Source organism: Rattus norvegicus, chromosome 6 (genome assembly GCF_021556685.1).
Source record: "Rattus norvegicus strain SHRSP/BbbUtx chromosome 6, alternate assembly SHRSP_T2T, whole genome shotgun sequence".
Classification (NCBI taxonomy): domain Eukaryota; kingdom Metazoa; phylum Chordata; class Mammalia; order Rodentia; family Muridae; genus Rattus; species Rattus norvegicus.
The window spans coordinates 100892591-100913372 of NC_141539.1; the positions used below are offsets into that span (position 1 = coordinate 100892591).

Below are 20782 nucleotides of genomic sequence, written 5' to 3' on the forward strand. Positions count from 1 at the left end.
CAAACATTTCAATTTTAGAAATATTTCTTTTAAGTGTCTTGGAAAGACTAGCGTTTAGTATTTTTCAGATAATAAATCCTCGTTAGCAGGGAAAGGCGATGCAGCAGAATTGTGGGGCGCAGGGACTCAGCTGGTGAAGGGCTTGGCGTGCACACCTGAAGACCTGCGTTCCACCCCTAGCAGCCACCTAAAAAGCTGGGAACGCAGAGATAGGACAGTCCTGGGGGCTCGATGTCAGCCAGTCTAGCCAAATCAGCAGCTCTCTCTTTCTCTTTCACACGTGAACGTAACACACACACCTTACCTGAAAAAAGCTTAGTGGGCATCTAAGAGGGGGTAAGAGTGGAACGGGGGAAAATAGTCAAAATAAATTACACATAGAGAATTTTCAAAGGATATTAAAGAGTATTAATAGAGTGTTGGATTACAATCGAGGAAGGAACCCAATATTAGCCACGCCCACTTGCACGAACACACAGACACACACAAACATGTATGCAGCCATGTTCCCCTGTACTGGTGTAGTTGTGTTACCTAGACATTTGGGGATGATATTGTTTTAATCACGGTGAAGGGCTCTACATTTTCCTAAATATTCCTGGCATTTCTCTAGAATCCTGCCAGTCGTACATGCAGCCACTTTTTAACATTAAATTCTCTATTTATCTGGGTGTGCATGAGAACGGGCTCTGGTTCGCGAGTGAAGGTCAGAAACCCCTGTGGGACTCAGTTCTCTTCCACCTTGTGGGTTCTGGGATCAAACTTAGGTCATCAGGCTCAGCGCATGCACACTTGTCTGTGCTGAAGCTTGTTGCTGGCCTCAGGAAACGCGGACCACAAATCAGAAGGATGACTCCCACTTCCTCCCTTAGTTTACTTCTTTTCTTTCTTTCTTTCTTTTTTCTTTTCTTTAAGATTTATTTATTTATATGTAAGTATATTGTAGCTGTCTTCACACACACCAGAAGAGAGCATCAGATCTCATTACAGATGGTTGTGAGCCACCATGTGATTGCTGGGATTTGAACTCAGGACCTCTGGAAGAGCGCGGTCAGTGCGCTTAACCGCTGAGCCACCTCTCCAGCCCCCCTTAGTTTACTTCTTTCTTCCACCCAGAATCTCTTAGGTCCAAGGTCCCTCTTTAAAATCGTCAGACTCTAAGGAGGTATCATTACAAATAGAAATGGACGTCTTGCCTAAAAAACACTCAGGAAGATGTTTGTGGACTATCCAGCACCCTCTCCTTCCTTCCCTTTCTCCCTTTCTTCCCCAAGACTTCCCATGTCCCTCCCTCCCTCCCTCCCCCTTTTTCTTGTTGCAAAGCCCTTTAACGGCTGGGAGGACAGCGTTTAGGAGTAGCCAGACTGAATGTTCCAGGCAACTCCCCCGCAAATGGGGCTTCTTACAATCCAAGTGCGCAAGGGAGAACTTTGAATTGGACTCTCTTTGGCAGGAACCTGAAAGTCTGTGTGCTGGCCCAGACAGAATCATTATCCTTGGGTCACAGTTGAAGAACCAGGACCTGAGAGGCAGAGGCTGGCACAAGGCCCGTCCCGTGGTCAGCAATGAGGCCGGAATGAAAGCCAAACCTTCCAGCTCTTACTCTAGTGCTCTCAACCGTGGTGTTCCACTCTGACCTCAGAGGGCTCTACTGCTGTGAAAAAGTGGGGATGGCTGGTGGTGGCCGCACACACCTTTCATCCCAGCATTCGGGAGGCAGAGGGAGACAGATCTCTGAGTTTGAGGTTAGCCTGGTCTATGTAGTGATTCCAGGTTAGCCAGGGCTACACAGAAAAACCCTGCCTGGAAAACCAAAAAGAAAGAAAAGAAAAAAAAGAAAAGAAAGAAAGAAAGAGGAAATGATGGTTAACTCTGTTTTAACTCTGATGTTAAAGAAAAATTAGAAGTTTTTTTTTTTTTGTTTTTTTAATGCCCACAAAGAACTCTGCTTAGATGTTAGCAAAATCAACTCTGTAGCTGCTGTCGAATCCTTCTCTCCCTCACGCTCTCTCTCTCTGATGGGGCTCACTTCCCTGTCTCTTAATGTGTATGTGTGCTTAGACTTTATATCTAGGACTGAGGAAATGCCTTAGCCGGTGAAGGAGCTTACCTCCAGGTTTGATAAGGTTTTACCCCAGAGGTCTATATGATAGGGGGGGAGGACTGACCTTTCCTGTAGTTGTCTGCTGACTCACACATTATCCCTCCCCGCAAATAAATGAATAAATGTAAACAATTAAAAATCAATAAAATTTACATCCACTCTATAAATGGCTTTCTTCTTTCTCCTTAGCGCCCATGATGATTTTAACACGTTGCATATCTCTGCTGCTGTTGGCTGCTCAACCGAGCCGTGGAATAGTCTTCCCTTGTATGCGAGCTGCAGAGGGCCCATCCTTCTATCAACAGGATTAAGTTTATCCACGTTTTGCTGCTCTGAACAGTTCTGTCACGGACACTGAGGTCCTCATATGTATGTAGGATTTCAGAGCAATCTTTTCAGTTGGCAGAATCACATCAGGTCAAGAACAGGTGCTGCTTCTCGGATTTCAGCTCTGGGTCTAGGCTAGCGGTTTTGTTTTTTGGGGTGCGGGGGACCGAGGGTACCAGCTCGAACCCTGGCTTCAAATGCAGCAGGGACCCTGTGCAGCCCGTGCAGCTCTGGCCTGTAGCTGCCTTCCCAGCCCTGTCTGTCTACATCTCTGGCTTGTTGATTCCTGTTCCCCTTGTCTGAGCACAGTTGGTTTCTCAAGCACTGTACCCTGTCCATGTAGCCCCCTGCTCCCCAGAGATGACCCCCTGCTGCTTATTTTCTGAGATAAACGAAAGCCATCTCATGCCAAAGCCCCTTCACCCAGTTCTCCTTTAGAACTACTCAAACCTCTGTGAATGGCTTTGCAAGCGGTAATGTCTCCCTGGGATGGATGGGACATATACACTTCTTAAAGGTTTCTGGGAGAAAACTGGGAAGAGGTGGCTGAAGGGAGGGGATGGAGAAGGAGGGCTGGAGAGGCAGGGTTGAAGAGGGAGGGCTGGGGAGAGATGGTGGAGGGATGGCTCAGCAGTTAAGGTCACCTGATACTTGTCCGGAGGACGACCACCTGACCACCTGTATTACATGTCTAGATCCATCCCATGTCTCTGGCCTCTGTGAGGGCACCTGTGCGTGTTTACATACATGTACACAGTTAAAAGTAATTTAAGAATTTTAAAGTGAAGTTTCTGAGAGCCTATGGCAGAACTGCTCTGAGCTGCTCATCGAGGTCTCCGACCTCCTCCAGTCCTCTAGTTTCTTCTCTGAAGTTCTTCAGCCAGTCAGGAGTGTACGCCTTCATTCTGTGTGGCCATCCTTCCCACCTCTTCCTCCCTCCTTCCTAATTTCCTGCTCCCCCAGCACCCGCTGCTCCCTGTGCATCCTGGGAGTTTTCTCTTCTTTCTCCTGTGTTTGGGCCCCAGGCTGTTGCTCTCCTCAGGGTTCTGTTTTGTCACATTCAGCCCTTCTCCATGCTTTGCTTTCACATTTAGCTTCTGAGAGCGAATGCACAGGATGAATGTTTTTACTGCAGTGTTTCCTGTCCACAAATGGTGTTCCCTTACCCCAGCACCTGATTTATATCACAATATGATATAGATTGGGAAAATTTTACCTAGAAATTTATTAACATAAAGTTTATCATCATAATGTTCTTTTGTTGTTGTGTTTGTTTGTTTTTTTTTTTTTTGTTGTTGTCATTTTTTTTGAGACAGGGTTTCTCTTTGTAACCCTGGCTGTCCTAGAACTCACTCTGTAGACCAGGCTGTCCTTGAACTCAAATATCTACTACCGCTGCCTCCGAGTGCTGGGATTAAAGGCATGAGCCACCACACCTGCCTTCGTTGTAACTTTAAATGAACACAATCCAGTGGGGTGAAGCACATACCCGTTTTTGTGTGACCACCACCCACCATATTCGCCTCTAGAACCTGTCTTGCAAAACTGAGTCTCTACCACCGAAAGGGTTTCAAGGCACTGAAATTGTTCACGTCTAACCCCTACATCCCTCGGCCCTTGGTAGCCGATCTTTAGCTTTCTGAGTCTGGATTTTGACTGCTTTAGGTGATTTAGGGAGGGAAATTACCCAGCATTCGTGGAAGCTTTCGTGGTAAGAGCTGATTCCCTACAGCGAGTCCGGAAGTTCTCATTTTTCTCCTTACTTTAATCTTTGCTGCTGACTTTAAAAGTGCCATAAACGGCCCCAGGTTTAATCCCTAATATCAGACAGAAGGTCCAGAACCACAGCCTGTAATGATGGTTTCTGTACTGCCCAGCGTCTACCAGGGAGCCCTTAGGAAATGCTCCTTGTTTTGTAAGTTGTTGGCTTCAAGCCTTTTCAGAATTGCAGTAACAGCTTACAGAAGAGTTTCTGCAGTTCAGAGATCTGGGCCATGGTCAAGGCCAGTGGGAGGCAGTTAGGGAAGAGGTGGCACTCCTTCAGAATGCTCTAACCTTGGTGAAGTGGGTGGTGCAGGGGCACAGTTGGTTCAGGGACACTGTTGGCACTGTTGGTGCAGGGCCATTGTTGGAACAAGGTCACTGTTGGCACAGGTGGCAAGTGGCACTTTATTGTGAAATTCTAATCCAGCAGATCCTAACCCGAGCACGTTTCTTGAGAGTCTAGAGCATGGTTAGGGTTGATCCTTTGGTCTCCTTCAGTTGTCATGACAGTAAAGTACCTGGGAGGAGATAGTATTTGTTCTGGAAACTTGGACTGGCTACTTCTAGTCCAATGATGACTACAGTTAACTAGGAGAATTAATAGGAAAGGAAATGTCTGGGTACAATTGCGAGTGCCTCTAAACCCAGCACTTGACAGGCAGACGCGGGAAGACTGTTGCATCTTCAAGGTCAGCCTGGTCAAGTTCCAGGCCAGACAAAGCTACACAATGTGACTCTGTCTCCAAGTGGTTGCTGGGAATTGAACTCAGGACCTCTGGAAGAGAGGTCAGTGCTCTTAACCTCTGAGCCATCTCTCCAGCCCTGAGTGCCTATCTCAAAACCAACTGACCAACCCAAAAGTTAATAGAAAAAGATGGAGAAACTCACTGCTATTGTGTCAGCGATGATTGGCCATGAGCTTGGAAACAGATCCAATTTAATAATGGTTAGTAGCTGAGAGTAGCCAGTTCCTGGGAGGACCACAGATAACTGGAGAGTGGGATAAGAGCAGGGCATGGCCCTGGGGAAATGTTAGCTTCTCAGTCACCCTTCACCTGGGAACCTGCCTCTCCACCCTCCTAAGACATCCCTGAAGATGGGCTAAGCTGCCTCTTCACAGTGGACTCTCAGGCTCTCCCATTTGTTAGTCTGACAGCAAGGGTTAGGCTGTCCGATAATGAGAAAACAAAAGTCCCTTCAGGAAACAGAAGGGTTGTTGGCAATATTTTCTAGAAAAATTTGATGAGCTTTGAAGATTGTGTGTGTGTGTGTGTGTGTGTGTGTGTGTGTGTGTGTGTACACATACACGTGTACCCCAGAGATTGATACAGACGTCTGCTATCTTTCTTCACTTCATTTTTGAGACAGGTCTGTCTTTGAACCTGGAGCTCACCAACCAAAATGGCAGGCGTCTGAGCTCCAGGGGTCCGTCTGGCCCTGCTGCCAGCCACCACCTCCCTTGTGATTTTTCCAATGTTATTTCTGTCAATTTAATTTTTTCATTATATGTATACAAGGTTGATCCTGTGTAGTTTCGTGAAAATAAAATCGTTTTTATTGTAGTAGAAATTAACATTTATCACTTGATAACCTGACAATCTAAACAACAGTGAAAAGCATAAATCCCACGTGTAGTTTCACTGACTAGAGATAGAATTTTTTTTTCAGATCGCATTTCTTTAGTTGAAAACATTCTGGCCTTTGTAATCCAGAGTAAAGGCCAAGACCTCCTTTAAAAAGGGAACTTTGTTCATGTTTTGAGGTTTCAGAACCGCCACAGGCATTCCGAAATATCTTGCATAAGCGGACTACAGTCATTTAAAAATAACTTATGTTACTTATAAAAATGTGGCTGTCGGATTACATGGCTTTTTTGTTGTGTTTTGTTTGTTTTGTTTTTTGAGATGGGGCTTCTTTGTACAACAGCTTTGGCTGTTCTAGATTTGTAGATCCTGCTGGCCTCAAACTCACAGAGATCTGCCAGCCTCTGACTCCTGGGCGCTGGGATTAAAGGTGTGCACCACTTACCCTGTAAGTCTCTGTCACTCTTCAAAGACCTGATTCCACACTTCAGTAGAAGCTTTAATGTCACCAGATTAATTTTTAACCCGTTTTTGTAATGTCCCTGAAGAAGGCTCATTGTTCTCTTTTATGAATAATCTCAGGGATTTTAATCATAACGCTGGCTCTCTCTCCCACCTGTGGTTCTGACCACTAGAAAAGGAACGAGTTGTACATGTAAACTGCTGTGAGCAATGCCTACGTCTGTGGCTGACAATAACTGCTAAAATGTCGGTGCTATTGTTTTCTTTTCTGTTTTTCGAGACCGGTGTTTTTCTGTGTTGCCTTGACAGTCCTAGACCTAGCTCCATAGACCATGCTGGCCTTGAACTCACAGAGATCCACCTGCCTCTGACTCCTGCTTACCGAGATTAAAGTCGTGCACCACTGTTGTTCCTTCTTCCTCGTTAAAAAAGTAGACCTGACAGGAAACAGTAGTCACATTAGAGAATTCATTTAGAATCCACTTTTTCTGCTGTTAAAATGAAAATAGCACTTGGTTGGGCCTTGAGGACCCTAGGGTGTGGGAAGGGGTAGTGGAGGGTTTTGCTGTGTGACAGAGCTGAGGACACCTGCGTCACTGTGGCCATCAGGGTCCTGGCCTTTGAGAACTAATGGACAGTATTTCCTTTTGTTAATCTGGACCAACTCAGTAGAGCAGTGTGGTAACCGCAGGCTGTTCCTGACTGATCTCAACCGAGAAGAAAAACAAATCAATTATTAACAGAGTGTATTTGGTAGGTAAAATCTTTAACACAGCAAGAGAGAGAGAGAGAGAGAGAGAGAGAGAGAGAGAGAGAGAGAGAGAGAGAGAGGGGAAGAGGATGGGAGGGGGCGGGAGAGAGAGAGAGAGAGAGAGAGAGAGAGAGAGAGAGAGAGAGAGAGAGAGAGAGAATATGACAGCAGGAGCAGGATTTGGATAATAAATACTGGCAAAGAAAGGATGGAGAGGGCGTTTGGAGCCACACAATGATCTCCATCCTTTGCATATTTTATTCTGTTTAATATTTAATATGACTGATTAGCTGGTACCCTCAAACTTAATTTTTTTAGTTTTCCATCCAACATTTTCTCATGGAAAAAAACGCTAGTATATATCAAAGTTTGAGGATTCTGCATATATTTAGAATACAGAGTCTTCCTTTCTTTACCGTCTTGGGGATTGAGCCCAGGACATCTCGTGTGATTCATAATAACTCTGCTCCTGAGTCTCGTCCTCGGCTCCACTGTGCAAATTCTAACAGTAGCTTTTACATCACTTCCTTTCTCAGGGAAGTGTATTTATGTTCTCTGTTTGGTCAGTTTGATTTTGGTTACTTGGTGATTTCTGTGAGAGAACCCACTTTTCATTGTCAGCCTGCAGAAGTTGATCGTGATGACCGTATACATGAAATGTTTTTTTTTTAAAGGGTTATGGGTTGTGAATTACTTTTAGTGGGAGAATTCCTTCAGTGGGTGAAGAGGCTCTGTGATAGGATACATGCTTAGATGGTGTATCAGCTCGTGCTCAAATCTCTAGTACCAGAAAGAACGACTCGAGGTGGAACTAAGAGAGAACGCATAGAAGAAGAAATCCTTGGGAAAATAATATTGTTGCAGTCATCAAAATAGCCACTCTGATGTCTTTGTATTTTTAGTTTCACTTTGCAGGCTGTGCAGGCTCGGTTCTCACTGTTTCCAGTAAGTGGCCTTTTATGGAACCGAGAAAGAACAGAGGGAGTTAAAAAAAAAGTTTTAAAGAGAACCCTTGTGAGCCGAAGACCCAAGGCAGCAGTGCGTGTGACTTTCTTTCCTCTTAGCTGCGTTACCGGATACTCGTGGATTTGAAGTCCGTAGCTTTCTTTCTTGTAACTTGCACACAACCCACGAGGCCGGTTCTTCTGGAGTTCTGCCAGAGAGCCCGAATGGGTCACAGGGCACAGTCCTGATGATGATTCAGACCAGAGGTGTGGTCACTCCGTTCTTCATGGATGAAGGAACCCCTCTTGGGGAGCCCTTGCTCTCTGAGAGGGTAGACTTGGTTTTCGCTGCGTCCTGCATGTTTACCAGACATGTTTACCGAGCTGCAGAGCCATTAACGAACGCTTCGCCTCTTTCTGTTTTCAGTTCACTTCAGTTGAGATGGACGTGGTCTAATCTCCACCGAGTTGAAGAATGGCCGATAGCCCCGTGCCTCCCACGGAAGATGGACAGGGCTTCTTGGGCATTGATGATCTGCACTTTTCGCTGCAAGGTAAATTCACACTCGGAAGGAAATGGGATACCTAACCCCTTCTAATTCTGAGCCCTACTGGCTTCTCTGCCTCCCGTGCTTTTGAAAACTTATCTGCATTTTCCAACTGGAGAAGAAGCCTAGAGTGCAGTTTGAGTGTCTTTTTTAGCGCAGCTCTCTGCTTCCAAGGAATCCTGGAAGGAATTGGTCATCTTTGGTATTTTATTTATATGTGTGTGTATTTTATTTGCAATCTGAGTCTAAAAGCTAGCCACGGTTTCTTTGGCATCATTTCCACTTATTTTGTGTCTTTTTTTTACACAGCTGCCTTGAGTCTTGCATCTGTATTTTATTCTAAAAGGTGGGAACAGCGGTGATGCTATGGGTGGGTGAGGTCTCAGTGCTGTGAACCCCACATTAATCCACAACTAGTCTTTTCCTTTTTTCTGTTTTTTTTAAATGTATTTATTTTACGTATGTGAGTACACTGTAGCTGTCTTCAGACACACCAGAAGAGGGCATCAGATCTCATTACAGATGGTTGTGAGCCACCATGTGGTTGCTGGGAATTGGACTCAGGACCTCTGGAAGAGCAGTCAGTGCTCTTAACCGCTGAGCCACCTCTCCAGCCCCCTTACTGATCTTTTCAAGAGGGCTTCGTGTTGCACTTAGCTGTATAGCTGCTGCCCAACTGAAAACTCACTAGCTAGTGACCTATGCATCTTTACTGATAAATCCTGGTGTTGTAGCATAGCTAGTACAGCTAGTATAGAAGCAAGGCTCTGGAAAATATTTGGCACATTTATGAGACTCATATGTGTGTGTGTGTGTGTGTGTGTGTGTGTATTTCAAAACAGGGATTCTAAGAGTAGCCATGGTTGTCCTGGAACTTGTTCGGTAGACCAGGCTGGCCTCAGACTCAGAGATCCACTTGCCTCTGCCTGCTGAGTGCTGATATTTTAAAGGCATGCACCACTACTGCCTGGCTGTGAAACTTTTTAAAAAAGTAATCTTAAAGTTATAGGCACTATAAATCAACAATTAAGACATTGTACAGAAGCTACAGAAGGTTTTGAGTTTATTTTTGGTAAATATTCTAAAAGTGACTTTCTGATAACCTTCCTTTTAAATTCATTTTAATTTTTTTTTTTTTTTTGGTTCTTTTTTTTCGGAGCTGGGGACCGAACCCAGGGCCTTGCGCTTCCTAGGTAAGCGCTCTACCACTGAGCTAAATCCCCAGCCCCTCATTTTAATTTTTTGAGACAAGAACTTGTTATGTAGCCCAGGCTAGCCTCAAACTCTTGCTTTCCAGCCTTAACCCCTTGAGTGCTGGGAGGCATGCTCTACTGTGCCTGGCCCAAATGTTCTCTCTTTGAGTCTCTCTCTCTCTCTCTCTCTCTCTCTCTCTCTCTCTCTCTCTCTCTTAACAATTAACTTCATTCAGATATAAATCCATGGCTATTGGAATAGACCGCATCTCTGTGGAGCAGGTTTTTAAAAATAAAATTGTATGCTGGGCACAGTGGCACATCAGGAAAGCTAGCACCAGAGGCAGGGGCTGGATGATTATAGGCTAGTATGGACTACCTAGCCAGACCCTGTTCCAAATAAAACCCAAGACAAAAAAGTAACAATCTTAATTAGTATAGAGCTTAGCCTAGAGATAGTAGGAAATATTTATTTGTTTGGAGGGAGTCTTTGAGACAAAAATGGAAAGTCTTTCATTGTGTATTTTTGAGTGATCAAATTGAAAGTAGTTAAATCAAATCCTTACTTTTATTTCAATGAAAAAGACCAACACTCTTGCTGACAGTTTGACCCGAGACGTGTGGTCTGCTGTCTCACATCTCAGGCCGGCCCTGTGGCTTGGTGATTCTCCAGACCGAGTTGAGAGGTTTCATCATTTGCCGTGTGTCCCCTCGTTTGTGTGACACAGCTTCCTGGCCAGCTGTCTGGGGATGGTCAAGCCTGTTACACAAAGGGCTGATGGTTGTTGCCTGCCACATAGTAGCAGCTCACTGAATACTATTTCTTTTCATTTATTCATAATGAATTTTTTGAATAAAATTTTGCATAGGAGCACAGCTAGAGTAGAAACTTCATTGTGTATAAGGGAGGGGAAAAAACCCCCAGAAATGTTGTGCTTACTGTTTTCTGCTTGTCTTCAGTGGCTTCCCATCACACGCAGGTGAGTCTTGGTGAGGCTCCTGGGCTCTCCCTGCTCTGGAGCTCACCTGATTCTCCACTACAGCCTTCTTGTTCCTGGTAACTCCACATCTCCCTAAGGTGTCGTGTTGTCTCGCCTGTGTGCATGTGTGCTCTGTGTAGGCTGCTCCCTCTAGACTGGGAGAAGCTGAGCTCACCCATCGCAAGGCCAGCTGGCCCCAGCCTCCTCTGCAGGCTACCCTGCTAGCCTGAGATAAGCTCTTCCTCCTCTTCTATCCCCCTTTATCTCTTCAGGACCCGGCAGATTTGTGTTTATTATACTGCGCAGCACTTCCTTGCCACAGAATGAGCTGCCTGAGGTTTGGGTAGAGGCTCCAGCTTCCCTGTGCTTTGCACACTGTGATGTTTGTCCCTAACCCGGTGAGCAGAGTGCTGAGAAAGACTTCACCAGAGTCCCCCAAGCTGAGCAAGCCGGCTTCTGTTCTTCACCCCTTTGCTATGCTAAAGCAGAAACCGGAAGAGGGGATTCCGCTCTAGGTTGTTCCTAGATGTTTTTAAATTGGGAGACTTATTCTGTTCCATCTCTAGCAAACATTATACTAGATTGTGGGTAGCGGATTTCAGGTTCCTAAGGTGCTTAAAGTAATTATCAAATTACTCAGAAATTGTATGGTCTATATTTTCTAGAATGGGCCATTTAGTGAGGGGAGGCGATGTCCGTGTTCTCTGGAGGATGCACTTGTGTGATGTATGTAGAAGGTGTGGATGCTGTCCATGGGTAGGACACGCAGAGTGACATCATAGCACCATCAACCTAACACCGGCCGGGATCCGTTCACATTAGCCAGGGACACTCAAAATACATGCCCGGTGCCTAGACTGCCCATGCAGATTGAAATTGGAATGTATTACTTCCAGAGGCCAGACTTCATGTTGTTTGCAGGTTTGTGATGGTTCTTCTCGACAAACTAACAAAGGAAGAGGGGAGGCCGGTCAGGGAAGACAGAGCTTGCATATACCCGTGACGGCAGCTTTGGTATCAGAGTGGAATTATTGCCTGCTTGGGGGAAAAAAGCTAGACAGGATTATTTTTATAAAGTACAACATTGCTGAAGGCTACTTATTGGTCAGAGTCTTATAAAGCATTTGAGGGGACGGTAAGAGGGCCCAGTGGGTGAAGACAATCGCAGAGCAAGCCTGGAGACCTGCGGTTGATCTCTGGCATCCAGTGGGAGGAGAGACCTAACTCCATAAAGTTGTCCATGTCTCCACATGTGAGTCATGGCACACGCGCACACATACAATGACAATAATATGTAAAGCTTTCTTAAAAAGCACTTGGTTCTATTCATGATGTAAACAGCCTAGTATTTTTGTGTTTGCTGGCACTTTACATTGAAGGCAGAAGGGGATTCTGGGTAACGTGAGGGCGCTGGGCGCCGTTTACAAGGAAGTGTGTTTCTTCCCTCTTTATCCAGAAGCTGTGTCAGGCAGATAGAGACAGGATAATCAGTAGAACGATAGGACGGCGTCTACTTTATTGGAAAACAGACAAGCCCTCCTTTAAGGTGAGGAGACTGTGGTCAGGCCCTGATGGAGAATAGTGAACTTAAGAAAAAAATAAATATCCGTGCAGAAGTGCGGTGACTCATAGAGGAGGGTGGTAAGGAGTGAACCCCTGCCTGCTACCCTCCGCTTCTCCCTGGGATTACAGGAGTTTGGCTTAAGTTCTGAAGACATTTTCAGGTTTTTTTTCTTTGATTTTGTTTTTGACGAGGTCTTGTTACACAGGCCTGGCTGGCCTAGACCTTGCTGTGTTCTTGCCTTGAGTTCTCAGAGGTCCACTCCCCTCTGCCTTCCAGTGCTGGCTTCAAAGGTGTGCGTCATCCTGCTCAGCCTGAGATTCATTTTGCTTTTTCTGTCTTGCAAGGGGAAGAGATGTGTAGGGAAGGAGGGAATGGTGTACACTCCTCACTACCACTGCGAGGGATGTTGGCTGCCCAGGCTGGCTCAATCATGAGAATTCTTTTGATTAAATGCTTGCCCTCCCTCTACTACTATGTTGCTCCTCTAGCTGCCCCTGAGAAATTCCAAAGGGAGTTGTGGGCAAGATTGAACTATTCTGAACGTTTCCCCTGTTCATTCATTTCAGGGTTAAATTATTTCATGTTGAACTAGCAGACGAAACACACGGGCTACTGAAAGGACACTATATAATCATTTCGTTTTCACCAACAGGGTAAGGTAATGCTTTAGAAAAACACCATCCTGGGGTTGGGGATTTAGCTCAGTGGTAGAGCGCTTGCCTAGGAAGCGCAAGACCCTGGGTTCGGTCCCCAGCTCCGAAAAAAAAGAACCAAAAACAAAAAACAAACAAACAAAAAAAAAAAAACAACAAAAAAACACCATCCTGCTACAAAATGTTCTTCATTAGCTGGAGAACGAACTAGGAAGGAGCCGTATTGTGTTACGCAAACCACCACGAGAGGGGGTCACTTTCCTGTGGCCTGGCCCAGGGGCTGGGGAACATTAGCTGTCACGTGGACCTGAATGAACGCATGGTCAGCTCAGTCACTTTGCCATCTCAGACGATGTTTGATGAATGTTTTGTTTAGCACCGTTATCATCTAGGTGACATATTATAAAAGATTAAAAACATCTTCTCCCAGGTAGCTCTAGGGCTAGGTACAGAAATCTGATCTCTGCAGCTACATTAGTACTCCATTTAAATGGGCTCCTTATTTACTGAGTGTCCTGGAGGGAGGCTTTCCTTGTCTGCCTGCCTGCCTGCCTGCCTTCCTTCCTTCCTTCCTTCCTCCCTTCCTTCCTTCCTTCCTTCCTTCCTTTCCCTTCCTCTTCCCTTTCCGCTTCCCCTTCGCCTTTTTCTGTTTTATCTTCTTAGATACAGTTTCTGTGTATAGTTCTTTCTGATTGTCCTGGATCTCACTCTGTCTACCAGGCTGGCCTCGAACTCACAGAGATCCACCTGCCTCTGTCTCTCGAGCACTGGGATTAAAGGCGTGTGCCACCACTGCTGAGCTGCTTTCCACGTATTTCTTACTTTTAGAAACATTGTTTATCCAGGTTAAGATTACATAATTATGATTAGGTGGGAATAAATGTTGAAATGGAACAGGCAGATCAGGAGTTCAAGACCAGCCTGGGCTTCATAGCAAGACTGACTCAAAAACAGAAACATAAATTGTGTTTCTTTTTCCTTCCAGAGGAAAAAAATTAATGATTCATAGTTAGTTGGAGAGGTTGCGGAATATGATAATGAGAAGGAATGTTTATTTTTACATCTTGTCTGTTTATCTATATCTATCTATCTATCTATCTATCTATCTATCTATCTATCTATCTATCTGTCTATCTATCTGTCTATCATATGTACGTGGGCACATGCATGTGTGTCTGGCTCTTATGAAAGTCAAAGGCCAACTTATGGGAGTTAGTTCTCTCTTTGTATCCTGTGGGTCCTTGGCTTTAAACTCAGGCTCAGCGGCCAGAGCCTTTACCCCCTGAGCTATCTTGCCAGCCCTGCAGTATCTAATTTTTACTTGGTAGCTGTAAAAGCCAGCCGCGTGCAGAGGTTAGGCACTGAGGACACACACAGAAACGGGCTGAGCAGCTTCGTGAGTCGTGGCATCTGGTGTCTTCAGCCTGCAGACAGCACAGTACTCAGGTGATGATCCCTCACTGCGCAGGTCACCATCTTAATTTTGATGTCTCTCGTATAAATGCAGAGTAGGTCTACAAATGGCTGGGTGGTTTTGTTTTGTTTTGTTTTGTTTTTGATGTTTTAATACGGGATAAAAATCTCGTTTATACAATGTATTGCGCATTGAGTTATATATTTCTCTCATTATTAAAAAAGTCAGATTGGGTCTGGGATGTAGTTCAGTTGGTAAAGTACGTGCATGAATGAAGCCTTGGGATCGAGCCCTAGTACCACATAAGCTGAGTGTGGTGCTGTTTATTATCCCAGAGGCGCTGTAGTTTTATTACTTGGAAAGTGGAGGCAGAAATTCAAGCTCATTCTTGGCTTCGGATGTCACTTGCTTCGACAATCTGAGTCTTGCAAGTGTTGTACTTTTGTGAAGTTTCCAAATTATTTTATTGTATAATGAATAACTGAGTGGCCAGTCTGATTTACACAACCAAGGTCTAAGGCCATCAAGATGGCTCAGATTAGGGTGCTTATCACCAAGCCTGATGATCTGATTTTGATCCCTGGGACAAGGGGAGAGCCGACTCCCACAAGTTGCCCTCTGACCTCCACATGTGCACACAGTCATGTGTGCTCACACATACACACAAGTAAATACATGTAATTAAAAAAATACAACCCCACACAAACAAAAATGAAGGTCTATAAGGTAGGTCCTCGACAGCAGATTAGTTCTGTGTGCGTGGTGACAAATAGGATGAGACATGGGGATGACTTGTTATGTGAGGCAGGGACAGGGCTGTGGTAGTGTTGTGTTTGTGGAGAAAAATCTGTTCTACCTCAGGGCTGTGAGAACGGCACTCCTGATGTCTGAGAAAGAGAAACAAGATTGGCTGAAGGATCCTCCGTTCCTTCAGAGACCTGGGTGGAGAGCATTAGGGACACGAAGAACAGAGTAGCGGAAGAAGAGTTCTTAAGTAATAAGTTTACCTCCTGACTGGCTCACATCACTGCCTTACTCTGTAGAAAGCAGGTAATCTCATGGATTTCCCCCTCCCACCCCCCCAGCTGGATCATTTTTTGACTCAGGGAAAATAATTAAATTATTGTCCAACTGTTAGTGTTGATCGGTAACAGCAGAAAGGCAGAAAGTTCCTGATAATCTCAATATTATCTTTTCAAAAGTATTTTCCTGGAATGTTGTTTGCTTTGGCATTACAAAGTTCTGTACTCTTAAAAATATTTTGACTTGCTGGGCATGGTGGTACACACCTTTAATCCCAGAGGCAGGCATGGATCCACAGGAGTTCAAGGCCAGCCTGGTCTACAAAGCGAGTTCAAGGGCAGCCAGGGCTACACAGAGAGACCTTGTCTCAAAAAACAAAACAAAACGAAACAAAATTCTGATTAAATGGAAAATTAAAAAAAAAAAAGAAACTCTAGTAATGTTTGTATAACAGTGTTATACAGAAAAATTTCTCACCCCTTGGGTTGCACGTAGAGTTTTGGCTTCTGGGAATTCTGGCTCTGTTTTCTGAAGGAGTTTGGAGCTTGCATTATTCTGGATCATCTACATTTTTGAAAACTAGGGCAAGATAAATCCAGGGTCATTTAGAATCTTGTTAAAGTGGGTTAACAAAGACCTCATTCATTGCTTATAGAAGTAAAAATCCCTTTTAATTAGCCCCATGAGAGATGCAAAGTTTTCTCTCTCTCTCTCTCTCTCTCTCTCTCTCTCTCTCTCTCTCTCTCTCTCTCTGTGTGTGTGTGTGTGTGTGTGTGTGTGTGTGTGTGTGTGTGTGTGTGTGTGTGTGGCTGGGCTTGGAGTGAGGAAACTCAGGCTTTCACCATGGAAATGGGAAATCAGGGACTAATACAGCACATTAATTTGTATGTGTTTGATGGGTTGGTTGGGTCTGTGATTTAATGTTCTGAAATGTGGGGATTTTAAAAAACATGTCTTTTCGACAGTCTTTCCATATCTCTGGATGTTTCAACATGTCTCTTGATGACTCTGTTTCTCAAAATCATTCAGGAGAATTTTGGTATAAGTAAACGGCGTGTGCTGACATTGTGTGGGACAGCTGGAGTTTAGAGTGTGCTCATGCGAACGGTGTAAGCACTTGTCAGTGTAGGTGTGTGCACACTGATCAGGTCTTCTTTGACCATTCTCCACCTTCCTTTTCTTTTCTTTTTTTTGGTTCTTTTTTTTTCGGAGCTGGGGATCGAACCCAGGGCCTTGCGCTTCCTAGGCAAGCGCTCTACCACTGAGCTAAATCCCCAACCCCACTGAGCTAAATCCCTAACCCCACTGAGCTAAATCCCCAACCCCTTATTTTCTTTAATTAAAACAACCTTATTTTAATTTCTTTTTAGAAATCTTTACATTTATTTGCGTGTTTATGTCCGCGCACACAGATGCACACGTGTGTACTCATAGATAATGAGTGCATACGGAGGTCAGAGGACAAATGGAGGGGGTTGGTTTTCTCCCACACGTGTAGGTCCTGGGTTTCAAATGTCTTCAGGCTTGGTGGCGAGTACCTTATCCACTGAGCCATCTCCATACCCCTCACCTAGTGTGTTTATGGTCATTTGAATGTGGGAGAAAAAAATAAACGGTGAATCGTCAGACAAATGGAATAGTTTGAGGCTCTCCCTTTGTCTCTTGGAAGAGGTAGATGAAGTCTCTTCTGGAGTTGAAGCTGTGGGATGAGTGTTGAAGGAAAACCCGAGAAGGCTCTGGAAGGAATCCTACCGCACACCTCGCTAGTCGTGCATTTTCCCTGCCTTTACAATGCAGGGGATTGTTAGCTGGACTGAAGTACTGAATTATAAGGGGCAGGGTGCCTGTCTCAAAGGCAGAGCACAAACGGCCCTTTTCAAGTTTGAGAAGTATTCAATGTCTTCTCACAACATTGGATGTTAACCTTTCGTTCTGCTGAGTGGGACTTTTAAAAAGGTGTATTTATTTGTATTTTATGTATATGAATGGTTTGCCTGCATGCGTGTCTATACACCATGTGTGTGCCTGGCCTCCAGAAGACCAGTCGAGGATGTTGTATCCCCTGGAACTGGAGTTCCAGATGGTTGTGAGCTCCTATGTGGGCGCTGGGGTCCTCTGGAAGAGGAGCCAGTGCTCTAACCACTGCATTATTTCTCTGGTCCCAGGAGTAGGGTTTTTTTTTTATAGTAGGAATTAGTTTTCCTGTTTGTATGTTTTATTGGCAGAACTTCCAGGAGAGGTTGATATCTTCAGATTATGAGACTGACGCGCTGCCTACTGCGCTAAGGAGGCAAGTGAGGTTGATATCTTCAAACCAAGGCACTTCCCAAAATATGGATGAATTCAAATTTAACATTGAGACGAAAACCCAGATAAGCTTTGAACAACTCATGGAGCCCACACGTTTTGTTTGTAGCTCTAGAAAGCCTTCTGTTCTGGAGCCAGCCAGGGAACATCAAAACTTCTCTTGTCACTTCATAGGATGGGGTTCCTCAGAGTGGCATTCCCAGGTGAGCAGTGGTGGACTCATTTGATATATTTTGAGGAGTGGACATGAAAGGTTCACACTGTAGCCAACACTGGATACCAAGCAGGAAAGAAGGTAATGTAAGCACATGGCAAATGCTAAGCCACTGGCTGGATTTCGTGATAGTGCTTGGATGACGTCCTAGTCAGGGTCGCTGTTGCTGTGATGCAACACCAGGACCAAAAGCAACTTGGCGAGGAAAGGGCTCATTCGACTCACATTCCACAGCGCTGTTCATCATCCAAGGAAGTCAGGACAGGAACTCAAACAGGGCAGGAACCTGGAGACAGGAGCTGATGCAGAGGTCATGGAGGGGTGCTGCTTACTGGCTTGCTCACCCAGGACCACCAGGCTGGGCCCTCCCTCATCAATCACTAATCAAGAAAAAGCCCTATTGCTGGATCTTCTGGAGGCCATTTCTACTGAGGCTTCCTCCTTCCAGATGACCTAGCTTGTTTCAAGTTGACATAAAACTAGTCTGCATAGATGGTTTCTTTGTTCGGAGTAGGCTTCTTCAAGACGGAAAGTTTAGGAATGATGAGGTAACACAGGTAGCTCATGACTAAAGGCGCTTGTCATCACGCCTGAAGAACTGAGTTTGATTCCCAGGATCCCCATGGTGGGAGGAGAAAACCAGTTCTTCATGTTGTCCTCTGAGCTGCACATGTGCACATGTGCACACCCAGGCACAAAGCTCCTGTGATGGGTAGAGGTTTGTGTGAGCATTGGAAAGCCAGGCCAGGCAGAGATGCCTCAGGAAGAGATTTGACAGTTCTGTGGATGGGAACCATCCTAGACCTCAGTTTTGTGTTTGAGACAGGTTCTCACTCTATTGCCCAGGCTAGCCTGGAACACTCCTGCCTCAGTCTCCCAACTGCTGAGACTATATGCGCCCTCTACCGTGCCTAGGTTGGAAGCCCTTAGCTTGGGGAGTTACATAATCTGATTTCTGTTTTACAAAAGGTCACTTCATTTGCTGCAGGGAGAGGGACCTGGGAGGATGAGGAGAGAGAAGTCAGTTAGGGTGCTTTTGGAGGTGCTTTGGGGGAGATATCATGGTCTGGATCAGGGGATGTGTGGGGTGAATGAAAAAGAAATTATATGTAGAAGCTAGTGTTCTGCTTCTGCTTTGTGGGATCCAGGAGCAAACTCAAGTTGTCAGGCTTGGCTACAAGCGCCTTAAACCACTAGGCCATCTCATAGCTCTGTTCTACTTCTTCTGAGCACTTAGGGTTTGACTTACTTGTTTATTCATTAGTCAGCGTTTTAAAATTAATTAGTAATTTGTAGACAAGGTCTTCTATGTGGCCCTGGCCTGTCTGATAGTCACTATAGCCCAAGTGACCTCCAAAGTTAGAACAATCCTCCTGCGGTGGAGTGCAGGGTACAGGCATGAGCCACGACGTCTAGCTCACAGCTCATAGTTTTGTGTATGTGTTGTGTGTAAGGTGCCTGGCTGAACACGTGTGGTCATACACGGCACATGTTTCTCGGAAGTATGTTCATACAGGGACTCCCCACACGTATGTAGACAGAGTCAGTATAAAGTGATACGTACTGAGAGAGGCAAGAGGTGCACTGTGGGAGAGTGAAGCTGGGGGTTACCTCACCCCAGCTCAAAGTCAGGGGAAGGTTCCAAGAGGGAGGGATTCCTACACTGGAGACCCTGTTAGAACGGGAGGAGGGTGAGGATGGGAGGAGTGGATAGGGCAGTGGCAACAGCGTAAGGAGGAGTGGAGGGGGAGGCTGAACGCGCCATCATGGAAACGAATGGATGGATCAGAGTATGGACGAGTCGTGGAGGGTGAAGCTCTCCCTGCCTTGAAGCAACAGAGAGGTGGGGCTTTTTCTAAGTCTAAAGGGAACAATCGAATGACTGGGCAGACTCATACGTGTACCTAGCTTTGTAAACCCCCCAGGCTATGTTGTGGGGCGTCTTCCTGGGAACCAGTGTGGAGGCAAGGAGGAAGACTGCTTGAAGGATGTCATGATGATGCAGCTGAGACATAGTGGTGGCCTGATCTGGAGGTGACAGTCAGAGGGGTCTGCAAGAGGTATGGCCTAGGCATCAGGGCTTTTTGATTGACTGAGAATCGGGGAGAGAGTTAGGAGGAAGGAAGTTAACAGAGACTTTCAGGTTTCTTCTTGGGCAATGGAGCGGAGGATGGAACTGTTCATTGTCAGCAATGCACGGGAGGAAGGGAGTTGGTTAGAGATGACTCAGTATTGGAAACGTTTATTCGGAGGTGTCTATGGAACACCTTAACTAGAAGTACCTAAATAGCACTCAGCTAGACAGGCAGGAGGCTCAGAGAGACAGCCACTTAACTGAGGGTATTTATTGCTGAGGGCCATTAGAGGTAGCAACCTCTACCACTGGAGTAGAGGAGACTTAAAAAAAAAAAGGGAAGGGTCCCCTAGACTGTGACAGAGATAGGAAGAAGTAAAACAAGCCTAGAGCAGGTCAGAGAAAGGTGTCCCGAGAAGGCCGGCAGCAGGCGAGTGTGGACCCAAGGGTCACAATGTTGAAGAGCTGTCCAAGAAGGGAGAGGGAGGAAAAAGAGGGTTTACTGCCTTCAGATGTCCAGTGAATCCTGAGAAGGATCTGTGGCCAGCATCAGGCCGTTATAGGTGGCCTAGCTGCTCACTGAATGCAGGAGTCGTGGCTTCTATCTCAGAGGGCAGACGTTAGTGTAGTAAGGAAGCTAAGGCAGGACAGTGCATGGAGGACGTTTGGGCTTGGTGCTGGGGGTATCGCTCAGTTGGTAGAACACTCACTAACCGTGCACGAAGCCCCAGGTTCCATTCCCAGCCCTGCAGAAACGGGCGATCCTAGGAATCCTAGCACCTCTGAGGTAAAATCAGGGGGATCAGGAGTTCCTCAGTAGCATAGCAAGTTCAAGGCCGGCATGGGATACATGGGACCCTGTCTCAAAACAACCAAT

At 45.6% G+C, this 20782-nt stretch overlaps 1 protein-coding gene across 16 annotated transcripts in view; it reads left to right on the forward strand.

The window, feature by feature from the left end:
• Positions 1 to 20782, forward strand: part of Syne2 (spectrin repeat containing nuclear envelope protein 2) — a 311183-nt gene that overhangs the window by 31915 nt on the left and 258486 nt on the right. For 14 of the 16 annotated variants that reach the window (XR_015622059.1, XR_015622060.1, NM_001427326.1 and 11 more), the window contains 1 exon segment: positions 8363 to 8489. Coding sequence is in view for 14 of the 16 variants with exons in the window: in NM_001427326.1 (NP_001414255.1) it covers positions 8411 to 8489 (79 nt within the window). In the remaining 2 variants the exon portion in view is untranslated. 16 annotated transcript variants of the gene reach the window in all.